The following is a 23300-nucleotide window of genomic DNA, read 5'->3' as shown; positions in this document are numbered from 1 at the left end:
AAGGAATGACAATGTCAGGAAATAAATAAATAAATATGACAACTTAACATTTATTACAGCAGAGCTACCACCTGAATTCCCAGCGGAAATTTTAAATTCCAGTTAGTCAGCCCGGCACCGAATATGTCCATGGTTAACAAAAATTAATTTAAAAATCGCAGCCTGGATAACGTAACTAAAAGTTTAATCGGTATCGAATATAAAATATGTTGTCTATAATGGTTTTATTAAAAATTAGAAACATTTCTGAACAATAATTGCCGGTATTGTTAGAAGCTGTTAATTTGATGAATTTCCATGAGGTAATCTATTAAAATATATCAAAAAAGAAAAATCTCCTTCCGAAATAAGCCTGACGAACTATTTAAGATTATGTCCAGCGCAACCGGCCATAAGTTTGAAACAAACAGCATCTCCCAGTTTCCGCCAAGAACCCTTTTTACGATAAATCCGCTACGCTCTAAAGCAACGAAGGAAAAAATGAATGAAAAACATGGCGGTCGGTGCTCACAAACGCTTCTGCTGCCTTCTCCAATCTATATACGCGACACTCATAGATATCACACTTTCCCACCGAGCACGACAACACGGAAGCTGCACGGCCGTCGCCTGCCAGGGCCGCACTTAAATCACCCGATAGAGTCCGGCCCGGCTCTGAAAAGCCGCGACCAAGATCGCTTTCTTTCTTTATTTCCTTCGGAGATCGCCCAAATCGATTAGAGATGTGCCCGCCATATAATGCTATCGTTGGGTTGGATCGGAGCGAGATGAGCCGTTTCAATATAAATCGCCAGACGAAAAAAAGTGTTAAGCTAAGGAAAGTATGTTTGGTTTTATAAAGAATGCCGGTTGTCCAGTCCTGGGAACAGATTCTAATAGAAAAAGCGCATAAGAATTATTAGTATATATTTCCTAATTCATAAAAGCAAAGAACATTATACCATCATGGTCACTTCATCTGCGTGGTCTGTATTTTAATGCAAGTGACAAAGATAAATGGATGAAGTTCTAGAAGATAATTATGGAGAAAATGAGAGTTAAAGTTTTTTAATGTTTCTTAATTAAAATAAAACAAGCTGGAGAAGAAAACTTGATACAATGCTTTACTATATTTTAAATTGTTTAATTGCAAACTAAAGTAACTCAAAATACAACTGTGGTCGTTTTTAAGAATGTTTGTTGATACTTTTTTGGACTTGAACCATTTTATCTCTGAAGGTATTTGAAATTTGCGATATAAATTGGTTCATCGGTACATTTTTCTTCGTCGTTAATGAAATCAACAGATCGTTGATTTCACATTGCCTATTAATAGTGTTTTCTTCGATTGTTATAAAAATTATGCTTTATCCTGCCTATTACAAATTAACGTTATCCCGCCTATTACATAGGCGGGATAAAGGGAAGAAGATCTTCCATGTGTTGCCTTCTAGAGTGTGTTACGTTACGTCTATATGAAATGATAAGATTTTTCTTCCTCGTGCAGTTTTATTCAGGCCAACAATATGTCAGATATCTAAGTATTTGTAAGAAAAAACAGCCAGTGGTTGATGTAGTAATAATGAAAATAATAATAAATCAAACTATACTTTCAGAATCGATAGAATCATATCTACCTTTCGGATGGTTGGTAATCTGATTCGCATGGTGCAAATGGTTCAGACTTTGTTTCATTATCATCCATTTTATCAAAAAAATTATTTTTTAGCACTAAAATTTAGCTCGCGCGTTAAAATCGCTCACAGCGTGGACAAATTTTATGGACTTGATCCAGTTCACCTCTGAAAGAAATCAACAGAATATTGAGAAACCAAAGAGAAACAGGCTATAGCTGATTAATGCGTGAAGTATGACTTGATTCCATCTCTCTACTGGAAAAAACCATATTTTATAAACGTATAAAGACGATTAGGTATCTTAAAATAGTAGGAAGTTGGGCTTGATACATTTTAATTCTGACCACTCCAAATATAAATGACTGGTTGACAAATAAAGAGACAAAATTATGGTATTATAATTATGTTATGTAGAGAAAAAAATACTATTTTAAAAACTTAATCTAATATATCTAAGCTAAATATAATCTATTACAGCTGTAGTAAAATGAGTAACTTACTAATTGTGAAAAATTGAGCTCCAACCCTAGATGCAACATTTTTCGTAAACACCTACTTGTGCAGTTTGAAATTTTGATGTTTGTGGCCAATGATTGTAAAGGTGACAAAGTTTCAAACAACATTTATCTCAGGCGTTTGACTATTTTTACTGTTTATTTTGGGAACTCTATATTAACAATATTCATTCTTTCTTTTTCAGATTTATTCATACCTACAAACACAATGTTATACCTCAAAGAATCCATAGTTTTCCTGCTGTTGGCAGCGTTGATATCGTTCAGTCGCTGTCAAAACGCCAGTTCGGCCTCCCAGGAAGAATCGGGTGAAAGCTTAGAAGGGGCGGAGAAACAAGGAGCTCCACCTCCATCCCCCTTGGACGACTGCGACCCTGAGATGATAGGGTGAGTAGCGCCATTTTGTTTTTACCTGCCTTGTAGGAGCAGCTTTACCCTTAACGACGTTGTAGAATAGTGTGGGATATAAAGTTAATGGGATAAAACATACTAAATTCAGTAAGAAATAAAATTCTCTATGTCCCACGGGAATTATAAAGTAGTAATAACCTCGAGCAATTATTGTCCCTCGGGACAGAAATCTTAATTAATATTTAGAGCATAAATGATAATTCTATCATCTTCTCTAGGTTTGAACTGATAACTGGCTATGTGTTCTCGTCACCCGGAAATGTCATAGACTCGATTCCAGGCACCCTGATGCTGACGGATTGCCTCGAAACGTGCCAAGGCAACGAGAGCTGTCAATCCGTCAACTACGAGACAGGATTGTGCGTGCTGTTCGGATCCAATGCCGACGTACTACCTGGTAAGTACCATTGAATATCAATTTAATGTATATGCAAATATAATTTGAACCTTTAATAAAAATTTCTTGACAGATATTTGTTACAATCAAAAATAATTAGGCATAGTTTGTTCCACAAATATTGTAAAAAATTGTTTAATCAACAAAAAAACCATAATTAGCATTTGCCATAAAATAGCGAGCAATTTGTTACAAAACCATATAAATTATTCATCACTGTAATAACAACACTTCAATCTATTTCCGTATTGTAACGGAATTTTAAATTATGTCTTTATTTTCGAGAAAATTTAGCCCAAACATGAGAAATATTTTGTTGATGTTTGACCACCAAAAACTTAAAAATAATGAAGTTGTCTAAAAATGTGCTACAATATGGATATAGTATAATCCTTTATATTCAATTTCCTTCTTCATTTGTGTAAAAATACTTAGCCAGTTTTACAAAAAACGTTAAATGCCGAATACTTATTTTGCTACTTTTTCGGACTATATAGTGAAATGGACTCTTAAGGTTGATTTCAAGTTTGATCTCATAAGAGGATTTATTAGATCAGTCTTTAGTCATTATGCTAATCAGTTAGCTCCACTACCTACTACGATGATTTAAATATTGGGGTCATCAACTTAATACAAAAAAATTCGGCAGGAGATTATTTACTTAGATTCCCACCTAAGCACAAACAAGTGTCATTAATACTCTTCAAATAAATTAAAATAAAAAATCAAATACTATGACGCATCATTCAAACCTGTCTAATAGCTGATACTATTAACTGTTAAATTGACACATAATATGTTTTATTCATTCAAACAAATCTTACAGCAATCTTTCAATATATCAACAGATAATTTGATGTTGTCAACATGTGTTTTTTTTTATTTCATTGAGTTTCGGATCATTAGTTTGTGATGTTTTCCAATCCAGTTTCGTTTCTCATACGTTTCTAAAAATATCTTCGGTTATTAAAAACTGAGTTTAATCTTTCTGGTTCGCCTGGTTTTGATCCAAATGAATTATTAATTCGTAATAGGGATTAATTTGCATTTTATGGCCTTTTAAACTATATATGATATACAGAATAAAACTAGGAATAGTGTGTAAGTATATCAGGTTCTTTACAGCTGATCGGGTTTGAATTATATGTTGCAAAACCCCACTACACTTAAAAAATATAAAGCTTAATTCAAATTGATTAGTTTTATGACATAAGTATTAAAAGTGATATTTTTTGCAAAAAGAATAACTCTGGAAAACTTTAAAACTCTTAAAAATTCTCCTAAAATTCCTTGATGTTATATGCAATGTTGCCACATTCTACGATGCCCACATTCCGCATATTTGTCTAGTAAATAAGTTCACAGTCATTTTAATTTTCTCTGCAAAACATTACCAAATTTAACTATAAATTATATAAATAGCATTACTAACAATAATTATAAAGAAACGCAGAATTGAATATGACAACAGCACAGCTGTTTACTTAACGGTAAGTTAAAGTCTTGGGTAGTATAGGTTTTATCGAGTAAAATTGTATCGCCGTATAGAGTGAAAAAAAAATTACGGGCAAGCTGATTTTTTTCAGAGTTTGTCAGCGACTGTTTTCTGACTGTAAAATTAACAAAATCGGAAATTTTCCCCTGGCGGTTTTTGAGCAATGGGGTGTTTTTTTTTAAACTGTACTACAACAAAATAATTAGACGCAAATTGTACATAAGAACATTCTCTATAAGTTCGCCTAATGAATTTTTTTATAAGTTTACTATTTCCGGACTTAGCGGCCGTTTCATGAGCCCTTTAGGGTGGTTTTCAAAAAGTTTGTTTTACAGCAAATTGACCCTGAAAGTTGTTCATAATAAATGAACAAGCAACTTTTCCTCATGATTTTTTTTGTAGCTTCATTATTTTTGGAGATAACGTCCCTGTTCATGAACAAATTAGGGTAGTTTTCAATGTTACTCTTTTTCCAGCAAATTCACCCTAGGAAACTCGTTCAAAATATGAGTACATATACCTTTGCCTTATGAACTTATTTTGTAACTTGACTATTTTTGGAGATAGCGCCCAGATCAGGAACAAATCTGAGGAGCCAACGCCAGGTCCATCACACAAAAGAAGACGATACAAATAAAAAAAATCATAATATTCATTCACTTGATGAATTCCATGTTTCGTTTTGGGGAAATAAATATATATCATAGGGAAGTTTGCATGTAATTTTAATATGAACACCTTTAAGTTGGTAAATTTGTAGAACTAAACAAAAATTATAAAACTACCCCAATTTGTTCATGAACTGGACGCTATCTCCAAAAATAATGAAGCTACAAAAAAAATCATGAGGAAATGTTGCTTGTCCATTTATTATGAACAACTTTCATACGGGTCAATTTGCTATAAAGCAAACTTTTTGAAAACCACCCCAAAGGGCTCATAAAACGGCCGCTAAGTCCGGAAATAATAAACTTATAAATCTTTTTTTTCAAAGGACAATTTTATTGGATAAGTTTGTTGACTTACCTATATTTGGGATTATAGCAGTAATGGTGAAATAATGATAATAAGTAATCTAAGTAAAAAATAGAGAAAATATATCAAATGGGAACAAAACTAGAGTAAACTTCAATCATGCTTATGACATATCTTATTATATCTATTTATGATCTTACGGTACTTGCAGTTATTTATTCGTTCCGCACAATTTTGGAATGACGCCGGCGACGACAAATCTTCGTGCCATTACGGAGAAACAATTTTGATTGGTGTAACGTAAAACTAACGATTCAAATCGGCAAAAACGGCAACAGTCAGCCAATAGCGAATTACGATATAATTTAGAATTTATCGACGCTCTTAGTCTGTACGGATTTCGTCGAACGGGAAATCTCTACCTCTCTGTCAGACCGTAAACAAGTCAATGGCGTTGCATGCATTTTCAGACACTCTTATGTATTTCAATTTTCGTTATTTCCATCGCACCCTGTATTTAGAGCTAGAAAAACTGTCGTAAACATATCAACGACGTACTATTATCATGTTTCTTTGTTGCACTCGCAGCACTGCAACTCTATCTATCCTTCGTCAGGAACCATCGTTCACGAGCCAAATTTGAATATGGATTTTAAAAATTGATATACAACAAAGGGGTAAACCAGGGGCCGAAAAGTGAAATAGCAAAAGCGGTTCCACCGTTTCCACGGAAATTTCAAATAAAATAGTTCCAGCCTCGGGCGCTAGGTGGTAGTACAATTAATTTTTAGGTTAAGAAGTTGCTACTAGTTATTGCCAGATGGCGTTCAATCCGATTTTTTTGTAGTTTCCATAGTTTCCAACGGCCATTGTCATACTATTGTCAAATTCTCAAAAAATATTGTCGTTGTCATAGCGCCAATCATAATATTATCACAAATGATTAATGAATGATTATCAAAACGTTTTTCAAACTATAATTTGTTATAATATGTGTTTTTATTAGACAATTCCTTTTGTTTGTGGTCTTAAAAATATAATGTAAGTCTTTTATATTTTTGCCATCATTTAAGTACCTATTTATATTTACTCCATTTACAAAACTTTAGGCGTTTTACATTGGTCTTGTTTTATTATAATAAACGATGTTTAAATATTTGACATATAAATAAAAACTTTAAATAATAAATAATATTTACACATGTTTGGCTTTAATTTGACTTGGGGTGAATTTAAAAAAGCTTAATTGTAGTTTATAATTTTCCAAACAAATTGAATTCAAATGTTAAATATATGAATTTTTCAGCGAGTTATATTTTTTTAATTTCTACTATCATCCGTTCGCTTCTAGCCACCCTATCTCGGTTAATTTTAATCTGAGCAAAAAAAGTATAGAGATCATTTCTATGTAAAATTTGACGCTCCACAACTTTTATTTGAACTTTTTTTTTTCTAGTCCTTACCGTTTTTTCGAATTTATTTTTTTATTTTACCTCTTCTCGGGGGTGGATTTAAAAAAAATATTTCACAATTCGTTTTTAGATTTTTTTTAAACTTCGCATTTAAAAGCCTGTTTTTTTGGACTAAAGAGACTAAGACAAATAATTGTATTTATTTTTCTCTCTGAAAATAATAAATTAAAAATAGTAATTATGTACTGTTATTTTTCATCATTCCACTCCATAACTATTTTTTCAGACAATAATTCCCAACCTTAAAGAAAACAAGCCGTGGCAAAATGTATTTTTCGCATTCCTCTTGCATTATATATGAACCACAATAACAACCCAGCCATCTCCGCTACATTATCTGCTCTGTAGAGAATATATATGACGAACGGTTGCCGTTGTTGTAGTGGTACTGGTGCTCTCAAGTACCCGGGGTACTTGTCGGGTTCTGCTCTTCACGGTACGTTGACCGGGGTACAACTGACACTAGGGTTCTATACAGGACAGGGTTACTATTGAATTAATCGATTGTGTCGAAAATTTCCCTGTCTCTTTGGACAGGCTTTAGTTGATTTATACTAAAGAAATACAGAAAATACCATGTGTTCGTAAAAAAGGCGTCAAATATGGTTGGGAAATGAACGTCAATGATAATTCTTAAGAAGGCTGTAATTTATTTTTATAATATTGAGCAGAAATGATTTTTTTCCATAGCAACTGTTAAAATTTCATTATATCTATCAAAAATGGTATATAAAATAGTACTTTAACTGCCAGGGTAGATTAAATGATACTTTAACAGCGAGGATAGGTTAAAAACTTTATTTCTTCTCGTTTTCTAATTGCTTCCATTTTTGAAAAATTTTGAATTCCTTTTCATAAGTTATTCGGGATTTAAATGGAAGTAGTTTGGATATGGCGTTTGTCGCCTCAGCCTGAATATCTGTTCGTAATTTACTTATTTCGTTTTGAGCCATTTCTGGCTCCAATTCAATCAGCAATCGACACGAAAGAGAATTAGAAAATATTGGGCGCGTTCAGGGAACACAGCCGCTGACATTCAGCGTAGAATTTCGCTGACCAGCAGCTTACGATATTCCCTAAACGGCACAAAGCAGCAGAAAGAACAAGAGACAGTAGCTATCTCTTGCGCTCTCTGTCTACTATAAAAATTTGAGAGAAATATAAATAAATCGTCTTCGTCAAATCGGTCTATAATCGATCTTTAGTCTTAATCGATCTTTAGTCTTATCTTTACTCTTAGAATAAAAATTATTTTAAAAAAAGATTTATTACTACTGACTGATCATTTAATAATTGAAAATATATTATTTGACAATACAGTATTAAACATTAAATTTCTAAAAAATAACAGTTTATAAAAATAATTTTACCTATACACCTAAACAAAACAAAACTTAAAATAACAGGAAATGGCAGTTCGACCAAGTCACCTTTTACGCATTTTTTTTTCGATGGTATGGTACAAATAAAATTACTGAAGGTGTAAATACCCTACAATAAAAAAACGACGTCAGGGGAGATGTGGAGGTGAAGATTGCTGTTACTTACTATAGGGAATATTATCCATCGTTATTTATAAGCCAACTAGGTGCAATTTTTTTCGATTAGACGGTATTATAATTACAATCAAAGGTTATTTTATATATATATATATATATATATATATATATATATATATATATATATATATATATATATATATATATATATATATATATATATATATATATTTACATTTTTTCAGAAAGTAGTATTTTTTCATAATTTCAATGTATTTAGAAAATTCTACATGAGATGGAAATGAAGTTGAATTTTCTTTATTTCTTTAACTTCTTCGATCTCTATTTACAAATATTTTTTGAACGTTTTAGATTAACCTACTGCTTTGTAATTTTTTTGGCAACAAATATCTCCTACTTTGTAAAGATTCGATTAACTACGATTGACTACAAACTTCAACAAACCATAAAAAGTAAACAATAAACTGAGAAAATTAAAGTTGTTTTTAGTTATTTTACATTAGTTGACCACAGATAAGGAAATAGATCAAGGCTGACTTGTCTCAGCCTAAATATTTACCGCTGAGAATTTTGCACAGTGGCTGACTGTTGCTGTTCCTCAGAATAGACCGTTTAGGGAAATCGCTTACTCAACCACTCAGGCGCTGACCGTCGCTGAACGCGCCCATTGACTCAAAACTGACAACTAAAGAGACAGCTTTATTTATTTGTCAAATTAGCACAATATTTTTTCTATTCGTAATAAATTCCTTGAAATAATAATTTCTGAATATTTTTTAAAACGTAACTAGCGATGGAAAAATATATTGCTTTATACACGACGATAAACTTGCATTATCGTCTCCCGAAATTAATTAATCATTTCGGTCGACGATAAAATACCACTTTATCGTCTTGTATAAAAAATAACCAAACCTAACCAAATCAATTTTATGTCAATTTTTAGTAAATAACGTCTAGAGATTGACCTCGTCAAAATTGTCATCGATTTTTCATTCCCCAGCCTTCTTTGACGCCGTTTTTTTTCCGACGATACCGGTTACTATACCATATAAAATAACACAATTTTATATTTCATTTTCTTTCGTTGTTTTGTACGAGAAAAACTGTTCTCGGTTAATTTAATTAGCGGTATTTGTAGCACGCTGAATTTTGAATGACATGATGCGTAAGTGTTCATTAAAACAAGCGGTAGGTAATTTTTTGCGAAGGTAGAGCTACAGTACCGTAGCGAACCATCGGAGTGGCAAGGAACAACTTCAAGAAGTTAAAAAACGGTTTGTTCGACTACAATAATTTCCTATCTGTGTTTGTTGGAAATGAATTTTAAAATGTAGATTACAAGAACAGAATGTATACGGAAAAAATAAACTTACATAGACACGACCTATTTTCATCACGGCGCGGCAAAACAAGGTTCTAAAATGAACGTAATCGGTAGAGTAAATTTTATAAAGGGTATAGCCGGATTAATATGGGAAATTTGCACCCGCAACTTTTTTGACTCGCACCCATTTAATGTCGAATCAAAATAATTCACCTAAATTTTAAGCTCTTTAACTCAAACGGTTTTCGAGATTTTCAAAAAAACCTGTTTTTTCAATTTTATTTTTATTTTTATAGTAAAATTCAAAATTAATTAATGATGATTTTTTCTAATTCTTAGAAGTCTGAGACATGAAAAAAATATATGATCATGATTCCGCCGACTTTTAGCGGAGGAAAGAAAATTAAAATCTTCATTTTTTTAACCTTTGTGAAATATGTCACTCACGAAAAATCGTCAGAAAATGTCTTTTATACGAAAGCGTAGAGCTGCCATCGCAACAATGAAATATCATTTTAGCAAAATTTACACTTTTTCTGTAAATTTACAGAAAATCTGTAAATTTACACTTTTTTTGTAAATTTACACTTTTTCTGTAAATTAACACATTTTCTGTAAATTTACAGATTTTCTGTAAATTTACACTTTTTCTGTAAATTAACACATTTTCTGTAAATTTACAGATTTTCTGTAAATATACACTTTTTCTGTAAATTTACACTTTTTCTGTTAATTTACACTTTTTCTGTAAATTTTACACTTTTTCTGTAAATTTACACTTTTTCTGTAAATTTACACTTTTTCTGTAAATTGCATGCGAAATTTACTACCCAGCAGGATGACGTCTCGGCATCGACCTGTTCGTTACTCAATAGTTACAAGTGAGCATTGTTCTCCGCTGATTAAATTGCTATTGTGCCTACGTAGTACAGATATTCATCAGAGATTATGGACGAATACATTAAAACCTACTTTCAAATCGGAAAGTCACAAAGAAATTTTGACATGTCTGCTAGAGGATGGTTATGCCCTAAGTTTACGTCACTTGCAGACGACAGTTTACGTCATCCCAGAGGTGGAGGCCAATCAGATCCTGTTGCAAACACTAATGCATCGGAAAGGGTGACAATACTTTCCGGGTCGATTAAAAGCATATTAGAAAACATATTAAAAAAAATATTACTATTATATCACACACATTCGAAATCCAATACATAATCCCTAAAATAAGAGATCACCTGATTTTCTGTACTACGGGTGTTAGATCCAGGTTCAGTATAGACGATGAGGAATAATTCTTCAAGTATTTTTGAAGAGAGTGTGGCTTCAGAACAAAATATATATTTGAATATACTCGGATATTGCTTAATCTTTTCATATAGTCCGCATGTCTTCAATTCTTCAATTAATTGCCGCAGTGGTGGTTCCCTAATTCTTTCTTTACTAGTGAAGTCTTTTGTGAATAAACTGGCGTAGAACGGAATTCGATGGGAACTACTCGTAGAATAACACACCACTGTTGCCACTAACGCAGAAATTGACAGAAAAAGTGTAAATTTACAGAAAAAGTGTAAATTTGCAGAAAATCTGTAAATTTACAGAAAATTTGTAAATTTACAGAAATTTGTAAATTTACAGAAAATTTGTAAATTTACAGAAAAAGTGTAAATTTGCAGAAAATCTGTAAATTTACATAAAATTTATAAATTTACAGAAAATTTGTAAATTTACAGAAAAAGTGTAAATTTGTGGAAAATCTGTAAATTTACAGAAAATTTGTAAATTTACAGAAAAAGTGTAAATTTTGCTAAAAATATTTTTCAATGTTGCGATGGCGGCTCTACACTTTCGTACTTTTATACTCTTCTATACTTGGTGGAACACTATAAAAAAATACTAAAAACTCATTTTTTTCTAAAATCTTTTTTTTTAAACCTTCTCGGACTCATTTTTTTATAACAATCTTTATGTTTATTTCTGGCAAGGATTTATTTTTAACGAAATAATATTTTCTAACACGCTTTTTTAAACTAAACAAAAATATCAGTTAGTTAAAACAGAAGATTTTAGTAAAAAAAATGAGTTTTTAATTTTTTTCATATTGTTCCACCACTTCAAAAAATTCTAAAAAATTTCTGAGTGTAAAGGAGTATAAAAAACATTTTCTGACGATTTTTAGTAAGCGACATATTTCAAAAAGGTTAAAAAAATGAAGATTTTAACTTTCTTTCCTCCGCTAAAAATCGGCTTTTCGTTTAAGAATCATGATCATATTATTTTTTCATGTCTCAGACTTCTAAGAATTAGAACAAAAATCATCATTAATTAATTTTGAATTTTACTATAAAAATAAAAATAAAATCGAAAAAACAGTTTTTTTTTAAATCTCGAAAACTTTGGAGTTAAAGAGCTAAAAATTTAGGTGAATTATTTTGATTCAACACCAAATCGATACCCTTGAGTGCGAGTCAAAAATGCCTCGGAGCAGATTTCCCATATTAATCGGGCTATACTTTTTCTGAAATTTATTGCCAACCAACCGAGTAAAATCAGAATCAGAATATCTTAAAGGCTTCATTTATTAGAAAAACTCTATCGAAACTAAACATTTCTTTCTGTGTATCTCTGAAAACTATGGCACATAATAAAATTACAAACTGTAAATCTGGTAAATCATTTCGAATTCAGGTTCGAGCCGAACGAGGACAAGTCGATGGAATGGCTGGCTCACTTGGTCACCTGGCTGACGGACATAATAGTAATAAAAAAACTAGGCTATGCGACATATGCTCCTTTAACGCGACTGGAATACATTAGGACTTCCAGTACGAACGTATACGAAATCTTTATAGGTAATCAACGCCGATAGCAGATAAACTTATTAGCGTGCTGTCACCATCCATTAACACCGTGAAATACTATATTCAGTGATTTATTTTGCATATTAAATAGTAGTAAATTGAAGAGTCGCGTCGGCCCGAACAACGTTGTAACTTAAAAAAATACTTAAAAAGTATTGATGATTAAATGGTATTATCAAGAAAATAGCTATCAAAAGGTGTCGGAAATGTTTGCTGCTCTGTATCCGAATAGACCGATACCTGGAAAATCTACAATCGCAAGGAATATCCAGAGATTTGAGACCAAAGGTACCCTAATAAATAACTGCAGATGTGAAGCAACGCAGGAACAAAGAGAAGATGCAAGAAATGATAACGACTTGGAAGTTTTATTGTGCGTGGAAGAGAACGATGGAAAGATCAGCACAAGGAAACTTGAGAATGAAATAGGAATAGATCACACTACAGCGTTTCGAATTTTGAAACGACATAAATATTATTCCTTCAAATATGAAAAGCACCAAGAGCTACGAGACGGGGACGAAATACGGCGACAGGCGTTTTGTTTTGATATGATGGAAAGAGCAAACACGGATAGGGAATTTTTAAAAAACATATGTTTCACTGACGAATGTACGTTTATCTTAAATAATGAACCCAATGTTCAAAATTATCGATATTGGAACAAAGAAAACCAACACAGGTTTGTCGAAACAAGGACGCAATATCCACAGAAAGTAAATGTTTGGGCAGGGATATTCGGACACAATATTATCGGGCCATTATTTCTTACGCGAAATTTAAATGCAGAATATTATTTGGAACTACTCGAAAATCATATTTTACCTGCTTTACATGATGCCCCTAGGGAAAATCAGGAAGTTTGGTACCAAATGGATGGCTGCCTGGCACATAGTACCCTGGCTGTTCGGGAATATTTAGACAATAGTTTTAACCGAAACGTTATTGGCCTAAATCATACAGTAAATTGGCCAGCAAGGTCTCCTGATAATTCGCCAAATGATTTCTTTCTCTGGGGCCATTTAAAAAACAGGATATACAAGGATAAAAAATACCCAAATCTAGACGAGTTAAAAATGCTATTTCTGCCGAATGCAATAGAATTTCAGTTTACCAACTAGCGAATGTAAGAAGAGAATTTTATGATCGCCTGGGTTATTGACTAGCAGTCGATGGAGGAATATTTGAATCGTCTTCTTAAATCCTAAAGTTCTAACAATTTAATTGTACTTAAATTAATAAGTTATTGGATATTGTAATAATACTATAATTAACCTTGTAATTGATTACTTTATTTTACTTTAATTGATGTTAATTTGTATTTATAAATACATCTTCAAGATTTCCGATGTAGGAATGAGTTTTGAATAATACTAAAGCACTAAATAGGTAAATTTCTGAAATGACAACTTCATTTGACAGTTATCTTTTACCTTGACTGGTGCTCATAAGTAAATACAGGGCCATAAGAAAGGAGAAATATTTAAAAAGAAATCGGTGATAACTCGTAAACGAGCTAATCAAAAATATCTAATAAGTTATTCTTTTGAATGTGGATTTTAGTGCTCTTCAATAAACCCAAATAGAATTATTCTCTAAAATAATTAGGGAAGTCAATAATTGACCCCATTAAAATTTACGTGGGATTTCCTATGTCCCGTCCGACGATGCAACACCCGGTATGTCTTCGACACCGCTTGAGGCTTTATAATTATTTTAGGTGTGTTACTGTACAGGGTTTTTATGATTTCAAGCTTCGATTTCATAACAAATTTAATTTGTTTTTTCCTGTCCGTTCTGTAGAGCCGCCTAGGGAATTATCAATTGTTCGAATTCTTCGTGGTTCGATCGAAAAATAAAACTTTTCGTCGTTTTAACCGCAAATCGCATCGGCCTTATTGAAAAACGTCCTGTTGCGGCTTAACGTTACAACCATTGAGGCAGCGCTCATGAGAAACCGTCGAATATACGAAGAATATTCGAAATATTCCATAGTTCGTTAAATTTTATACTAACGGGTCTGCGCGGATGTTTCTTGTACGAAATAAGTGGCGAGCAGGTCGTTAGATTGTCGACTCCTCTGTGACGTGACTTAAATGGCCGACAATTTCGATTATATCGTTGAAGGTTTATTGATGGTACACGTTTGTACAGAAGAAAAACGTCTAAATCGTTTTGGAGACATATTTCAAATACACACATTATTTTGGACCTAATATTATTCTTTTTATATTTTTGGACATATTGGCTTACTACACGACTAACTAATATAAAATTAAAAATCTAAGTGCAACTAGGCTGTTATTATAATTTTATTTCATAATGAGTGAAAATCAACAAAAACAAATTTAATTTTAAACAGAAAATATTGAAAACAATTTTAATTATTTCTCACAACTAATATTCTGTATTGCCTCCTCGAGCCTCAATGCAAGCTGTGAGACGACGTGGCATGCTGTCAATTAAGTTGTCCAGAAGATGTTGAGGAATGGCTTCCCATGTTTCGCGCGCAGCAATTTTCAATTCATTTAAGGTACGGGGAGGGTAATTTGTTTTGGCAATATGGCGTTTTAGCATGTCCCAAGCATGCTCGATCACATTCATATCTGGAGACATCGGTGACCCCACCGTTTTCTTATACCGTCTTCCTCTCAAAATTCGCGAACCGCTAAAGTGCGATGGGGAGGAGCATTATCGTCCATGTAAATAAATTCATCCCCCACTGCCCATCGAAATGGACGCACAATAGGCTCTAAAACGTCTCTAAGATATGAGGCACCTGTCATTCTGCCATCAATAAAAACAAGAGGAATTCGAGCTCCGTGCATATTGAAACGGGACACGGGGTTGAGCTGCATTCAAGCGTGCTCGTCTTCCAGATGCTCTCCAGACCAAAGTTCGTCGCGAGTCTGGCACTATGCCTATTCTTGTTTCATTACTAAACATGACGAAATTCCAATTAGGTCCATATGCTCTCATCTCACCCCATTGTAGTCGCGTAATTTTGTGCTGTAACTTAAGCTTCGGAACATGTAGAGGCCTCCTTAAATGTAATCCTCTGTCATGGAGTCTTCTTGCTATGGTCATTCTTGAAACATTTACTCCTTTAAGGCGAGCTAACTCATTTTTAATAGCAGTACTAGAAAGCAGGGGATTGCGTCGTGCAATTAGGGATATTTTACGGTCTTGCATAGCAGTAGTAACTCTCTTTCTACCTCTTCCAGGCCGGTCTGTAACCTCGTTTGTCTCCCTGATTTTTTATAATATTCGCAAAACGTCGCTTTGGTTAACTCCTACAATTTCAGCTATAGCAACTTGCCGGTAGCCCCGTTGAGACAGTGTTACTATTCTGACTCTATTAAACTGTGAAATAATGTTTCTAGGCATTTTAAGGCCAGAACAATGGTCAAATTTCTTCTGAAACCCCAGAGACCACAAATCGAAATGTACAAAAATTTGTAATAATATTGGGTCTGAACGATAAACATTGTTTACCATATCCATTTTAACCAAAAAATGTTTATTACAGATTATCAAAGCTATATGTATAAAAAAAAAGATTCTTTAAATTCCTTCCCGTATATTTTTAAACGATATATATGCAATAATTTTGGCCATGTGTGTATGTATATTTTAGTGATGACATAAATACAGAACATCAGAATAAAAAGGTACTCCTACCGAATTATGAAAGTGTACAAAGAATTATCCAGAACTTACAGAATGACAAAAGTCACGAACACTCTTCAGAACAGCAGAAAGACTGGAAGAAGAGGACAGGAGAAGAGGCTGAAAAAAATGGAAAAAAACGGTATAGTTTTGAAGATGGCCGGTTTGGCAACGTCGCATATAGCGTACTACCATACCGACCTAGTTAGCACGAGTGGAGGTACCGCAGGATTGAAAATATGCCTTAATTAAAGCCCGAGATATCGCATACTTAACGATACTCGAGCCGATACATAATTGATCTCGTTTTACTGTAATCGAACAAGTCACTTATCTGTCCGTAAGGAATTAATGGCGAGATGCGTTCGACGTCGTTTTTTTTTCGAAAAAAATCTTTTTCTCTTTTTTTTTCGCTATTTTCAGTCCGTTTTAATTTGTTGGTCCGGTTTATAGTTTATTGACGCGAGCGTTTTACTTTTTTGGTCGCCGGATTGCCGGTCATTAATTAATTTTCATGATATTTGAATAGTTTAACCGCTTTTGAGGCGAATATTTATTAAATCATTAGATACTAATTATTTATGGACATCCAGTATAGATTTATCGGTGTCAGTGCACATAAAAATTATGTTCTTGATTCTAGACAGTAAAAGGAAAAAGTAATATGAATATATTCATGGGTTTTTTGATAACATTCCGTGTATTGTTATTTTAATGATGTTTGCAATTGGTTATAGATGTTTTACTGTGAATATTTAGAGATCATTAAATACTGATTTAGTAGAATCGAGTTATTCGTGTCAGTGTATAATAAAAAGAAAACAAAAAATTAATAAATCTACTTATATTCATGGTTGTTTTTGAGAACATTCCATGTATTGATATTTTAATGATATTTCGAATTGGTTAGGTGTTTTTACCGTAAATATATATAGATCATTAAATATTAAATTATTATCATACAAAATTGATAATGGTTCACATAAAAATAATGATCTTTATTTTAAGCAATAAAATTTAATGCTTTGGAATTTGGAATTCCAAATACTGTTGGTAATTTGGAATACTCACATATTGAAGCTATGTGTGGCGCTGTCTGGTTAAATACACAGAATATACTAACGAAAAAGAAGCCCAAGTTCCTTGTAATAAATCGGTTCCATTTTCGTAACGCCATCTCTCGACAAAGCTGACATTTACAGGTTAGCCAAAGGGGTGCGGGGCCGGGGGGAATTGTAAAATACACTTTTTTATTTTAATTATTTTTATTCGCTATTTGCAATTTTATTTTTATCTGAAACAATCACATAATATGTCTTAAAAATAAAATTACAAACTGAAACAAAAGGAATTAAATAATCTGAAAATCTACAAAGTTTATTGATAAAAAAGTTAGGCTATGCAAATTTATATATTAAGTATAACCTCTTTGGTATAACATTGTTAAACAAACATTAACAAATCATAACATATCAGATCATAGAACTAAAAAAAGTATTATTACATAAAAACAGGTGATACAATACTTCAAAATTAATTTTAACATAATATCAAAACCGAATCAAACTGCAAACACAACCACACTTATCACAACAGAAATTAACACACACTTCCGCGGCAAATGTCCAAGAAAGACTGATCATTCTGATTGGTCCTGGTCCGGTCGTAGCTCACGTCGTATTGTCGGTAAGCAAAATCCCTGTCCAAAAATCTTGACGATCAGCGCCATCATCCGTCATAATTGGGAAACTTTTGCTGGAACCATTTTGGATATTTCACTTACACGGCCCTGGTTAAATATGGTATAGTAAACGCCACGAATGTTTGGGAGTGATTCATCGGTCGCTACCATGTGAACTAAACTGTTCAAGGTCACATAAAACTTAATTCCAGTGCCGTGGTGTTTCAAGTCATATGATAATCAATATATAATCTGTTGTAAGTTGTTGTTTTAACTGTCAAAGTCTTGTCAAAACATATATTTGGTTATAAATATAAAATGGAATGCCCCATTGGTCGCACTGCAAGCACACCAATGGACTGACGCACAAAAACGAATCATTCAAAGAAACGCGATATAGTATCGTCTTTGTCAATCACGCTAACATTTTAGAATAAGTAGGAGGAGCGCAGGCAGATGATTAGACCGGACCTTTAAAAACCTACGTCTGCGGTAAACATTTACGTTTTTAATGTAAAAATGATAGCGCGCGTGTCGATTCTAACTTCATCAAGCGATGAATCACTCCCAAACATTCGTGGCGTTTATTATATAAACTACTAGTTCAGCTTGTACAGGGTGGCGCCTCTCATACGCCGCGAAAGGTCCAAGGAGAACGGTAGTGTATATCGAAATGAAATTTTGGCAGCGTATGTAGGTTAACTAAAAGCATTTTATAAAAATATATAGAATTATACAGGGTGTCCTCAAAAAAAGTTACACATTAAAGATGTGTTTTTTCTAATGGAACACTTCATATATTAATTGATTTTTGAAGGTGAGTTTTATTAAAGAAACATATACCTAGAATCTAAGGATTTTGACATATTTCACATTTTATGAAAATGAAGAGTAAATTTTAAATTTCGATAACAGCTACCTAAATTTTAGTTGACCTTGTATAGCCTGATATTTAATTACAGTAATTATTGTATGTTAAACCAAATTGAAATTTGGCCCGAAAAATTATACAGGGTGAGATAAAATTAATATGGAACATTAGTCCCTTTAAAAACCAAGTTACTCCGTTATTTTAAATGGAACACCCAGTATATTTTTCTGGTGTTAAACGGGGAATTTATATATCTTCAAAATATTATTAAGGTTGCTTACCCCTCAGACAAAGATTTTCCTAGATATTATAATTTTTATGATTTTGCGTCAGTAGATCTTTATTATTTCAAAAAATCTAGGTGGCTGTGTGATATATCTTTTGTTAATTTAACAAAAATTAAAGATTGTATAGTAAAATACCCAAAGGTAATAAAAAGATACACGTTTAAAATATATTTTAATGGTTACAGAATTAAAACTAGATATAAACCTATAATTATGTGACAAAAATTAGCTAGATGAAATCAAATGCTGAAAATGCTTCCTTTCCTGTTAACTGCATAAAATGATTGTCTTTTCAAAAGGATCTTTTCATTTTAAAATGCGTATGTGGAGTTCTACCTCGAAAAGCTAGAACAATTTCTCTCATGTTGTCGACAATAGTTGGTCGAGTTTTCTAAACACTGTCTTTAATATTATGGAGATATCATAAAAAACAGACTAGGTAAAATCAGGAGCATTTAATCTGAGAATTTTTTTTGTTTTAACTGACACAAAGTGATAACTAGTTGTTAAAGTTGGTCTAATTAGACAGCTATGTCGAAGTAACTTCAGACATATCACCAGCCACCTAGATTCTATCAAATAATAAATATCTACACAGATCAAATCATGTAAATTAAAATATCTAGGAAAATCTTTATTTGAGGGGTAGACAACCTATGATGTAAAAAAGAACAGTTTCAACCGAAAAAAAAAATAATTGTTAACATTTAATCAGAAATAAATTTTGATATAATTCCTTAAAGATAATTAATTAATTACATGTGGCAACGCCGCGTTTCTTCTTTTTGCGCTTCTTCGCCGGTCCCATAATCAAATATGAAACTAATGGGAAGCGATCGGTGCCGTTCTTCTTCCTCCTTTTTATATGCACGATATTTAATTGAAAAATTCCGATAATTCACGTGTATAACGGCACGCCAACACCATTTTCACCGTTTTTTTTCGTCTTTTTCTTCTGTTCATTCTTCGTTTTGCCGACCGCAAGCTCCAGCGACCGACTTCTCTTAAATAATTACTCTTTATTAGTTTTATTATTGTATGTAAATTCAGAAAAGCGTTTTTGCTCGGGACGATTAAATTGGTATTTGTTTTTCTTTTTCCTTTAACCCGTATATTAAATATGTTAAGAAGAATAAAAGAACATTTGTATGTTTTATAAATAAGTGGAATTAGAGTGCTCTAATGTACAGGGTGGGTCAAATTTGACGCTTTTAAAGGGAAACACCCTTTCCTATAGAAGATAGACGAAAACTAATATTAGTGCCTGGAGCTCAATTTTTATTAAAAATATGATGGTGAAAACCGCACATCGATATCTGTTACCGTTTATGAATTATGGGGTGCTTTTCAAAAATATGCATTTTTAACAAATCGCTATAACTTTTTTGCTATGGAAAATTTTGTATTTTTGTGAAAATATTTTCAAAGCACCTTTTACGTAGAATTTAATGGTTTAAGTATAATTTTTTTAAAATTAATAATTTAAGAGTTATCAACGGAAAAAATGATTTTTTATTTGGGAAACCCTGTATATTTTTAATTAAGTGAAAAGAACTTAAAATTGCCTTTCCAAAAATATAGCACACTTGATATTTTGTTATAGTCTCCTGGAAATACAGAATTTTTAAAAGATCGCCACGTTTTAACTAGTAGGCTTTGAACCTCTTATTGATGACGTGCCCCTAATGCAATGGAACTCTTAAAACATATTTTTCCAACAAGACGAGGCACCGCCTGAGAACGTTGAAGATGTCAGCAAATTTTTGCAGCCAATTTCGAGAATAATTGAATAACTAATCAAGATCCCAGCCGATGGCCGTCGAGGCGGCCGGACTTAGCGCCAGTGAATTTTTATCTTTGCGGAAGAATAAAGGTTCTTATTTTGAAATTGCCCGTACAATCTAGACAAGAATTATAAGTACTTAGTGGTTACGCGATCTTTCAGCCCCACTGAGTTAATAATGTCGAACACGTGTAGGAAAATCTCATGTCTTGGTTTGCTATTTATTTTTATTGTTATTAGATATAGTTTAAATGTGTTGATGTTAAATATAGTTTAAATTGTTATAACATCCTACATCTCTCATTGCAAATATTATTTTCGTTTTAATTCCTGCTCACAGCTAGAATTTTTTTTGTATTACAGCCGACGCCGGTCAAAGCCTACTTATTCAAAGTGGGCCAATTTTTATATACTTTATATCTCGAAGTGGAATCGAGCAAAATATCAAGTATGCTATACTTTTGGAAAGGTAATTTTAAATTCTTTAAAGAATTAATCATTTTCTTTGTATATTTTATATATTCTATATATTCTTTAAGTTGCTCAACCGGCTAGACAAAATGTGCTGCCAGCTGGAGGACAAATCGTGAACCTTTCGGGGCGGAGTCAAAATATCGATTATTTTCGTTATTTTCCTCAGAGTAATGTAATAATATAGCCCGGGTTTCTGCATCTTTAATAGTGATCAGCTGATTAAGAAATTTAAACGAAACTTTTATTTTATTGTAGATTGTGGATTATTTTTGCCTGTTATTTTAAAAATTTTAAACCGTATTGACAAAGAAATTATTATTTCGATATGTTGGTACATTTTTTTATAATTTATGATAATGCTAATTACTGGTAATTATTATTTAGAAAAAGTTACATACCCATTTTTACTTGATTTAATGCAGGTTTATAAAAGAATCACTTCATTCTTAGATTATTTTATTCTAAATTGAGTGTTTTACGAATTTTACGATATTTTTTTTTTTTGAAAACATAAAACTTTTTACATTCTTTATTAAATGTTCAAAAAATTGCAACTTGTTTAAACAAAAATTGTAAATATGAATTTTTTAAATGAAGAAAAGCGTGTAGGATTATTGGTTCAACTTTTCTTGGCCGTACATTTTCCAGGATACGTTGACCGGTAAACGTTATTTACGTTTTTTAGAGAACGGTTTTCAAGACATGTTAAGAAAAGTTAAATTTAGATAGTCGCGCATCAATAGGGTGGTTCCAACATGACTTTCATTATGACACCTCCCCCACCCATAATGAAAGAAATGTTAAAAATTATTTATATCACAATTATGCAAAATCAGGGATCGGAAGAGGTGGACCAATTGCATGAGCCCCCTCGAAGAGGCGGTACGGGAGAACATTTTCTAAAATAACTTAAGCGTATGGGGTAGTGTATTATGAAGTTTCAGTTTGCGTAATGTAAATCATAAAGAACCGTTTAATAATATATTGTATGTTTTTAGAGTAAGAATACCATGCTAACTAAGTGAAATTAGCCAAGAAAGAAAAGAATTGGCTATAACTATAACTCTGTATCTAACTGTAATTTTTCGAAAAAAACATATATACCTATATCGCCGAAAAGCTTAAAAATGGCGATTTTTATGAAGTCATGGCCAACTATGGTCAAAAATTACAGGCTTTAGAAAAAATCAGAAAACACAAACTCATTAGGTATGTGATTATCTACAACTTTTTGTCTAAAATAGATTATAATGGAATTAGGGACGATAATTTAGAGATAATTAGATAATTAGATTAGTAAGATAATTAGATTAGTAAGCGATAAACTTTTTCAAAAATCCGAAAGGCGCATATTTATGACCCCACAAAACTGCAATTCTTTCCCCATTAACCGACTCTCTATCTCCAGTAGGTAGTTTCCGAGATACCCATAGAGAACATCGTGGGAAACTCACCCTGTATAGTATTTTGAAACGAACTATTATTATTATTTGACTAGTTTAATTTGATTAATAAGGCTAGATTAATTTAATTTCAAATAAATTTATTAAAGTATTTACAATGGTCGAATTGTATAATTGCCAGCTTTTATAGCATATCTAATAGATAAAAAGTATCTGGTCGATTAGTAACCAATTGGCACAGTCCAAAAATTATCGATTTTATTTTCTCTGTTTTTATTGGTAGCTTCAAAATTCAGAGTAACTAAAAATATTTTTCTGTAGGGAAACCGGTCCTGCCATCTAGTAGTCTTCGTCCATAAACGTCTTAGGTTCAACTACTTTAAAAATATATATACAAGGGTATTATGTTATGATTGTATAGGGTTCGTCAAAAGAATCAGCAGCATTTTTAGTACCACTAATATTTAAGTCACCGGTGTATTTTTATAAATGTATTTCGATATTATGTACTAACATCGTGAACTGAATCATCCGGTTAACAGT

General features: G+C 32.4%; 2 protein-coding genes and 1 long non-coding RNA gene across 6 annotated transcripts in view; 1 reads left to right on the top strand and 2 right to left on the bottom strand.

The window, feature by feature from the left end:
• Positions 1-23300, bottom strand: part of LOC115882669 (autophagy-related protein 16-1) — a 627679-nt gene that overhangs the window by 503915 nt on the left and 100464 nt on the right. The window lies entirely within an intron of this gene.
• Positions 1-23300, top strand: part of LOC115882668 — a 238576-nt gene that overhangs the window by 145389 nt on the left and 69887 nt on the right. For all 3 annotated transcript variants that reach the window (XM_030900862.1, XM_030900861.1, XM_030900863.1), the window contains 2 exons: positions 2317-2518; positions 2761-2939. In XM_030900862.1, the coding sequence (XP_030756722.1) occupies positions 2340-2518; positions 2761-2939 (358 nt within the window). In that variant the 5' untranslated portion in view covers positions 2317-2339. The remainder of the gene's footprint in view (positions 1-2316; positions 2519-2760; positions 2940-23300) is intronic.
• Positions 1-23300, bottom strand: part of LOC115882671 — a 169845-nt gene that overhangs the window by 120003 nt on the left and 26542 nt on the right. Inside the window, exon 2 of the long non-coding RNA XR_004050229.1 lies at positions 18009-18013. This is a non-coding gene — a long non-coding RNA (uncharacterized LOC115882671). The remainder of the gene's footprint in view (positions 1-18008; positions 18014-23300) is intronic.

Source organism: Sitophilus oryzae, unplaced genomic scaffold, assembly GCF_002938485.1.
Source record: "Sitophilus oryzae breed Bouriz unplaced genomic scaffold, Soryzae_2.0 scaffold_179_pilon_pilon, whole genome shotgun sequence".
Lineage (NCBI taxonomy): Eukaryota > Metazoa > Arthropoda > Insecta > Coleoptera > Curculionidae > Sitophilus > Sitophilus oryzae.
This window is presented reverse-complemented; position numbering and strand designations above follow the sequence as displayed.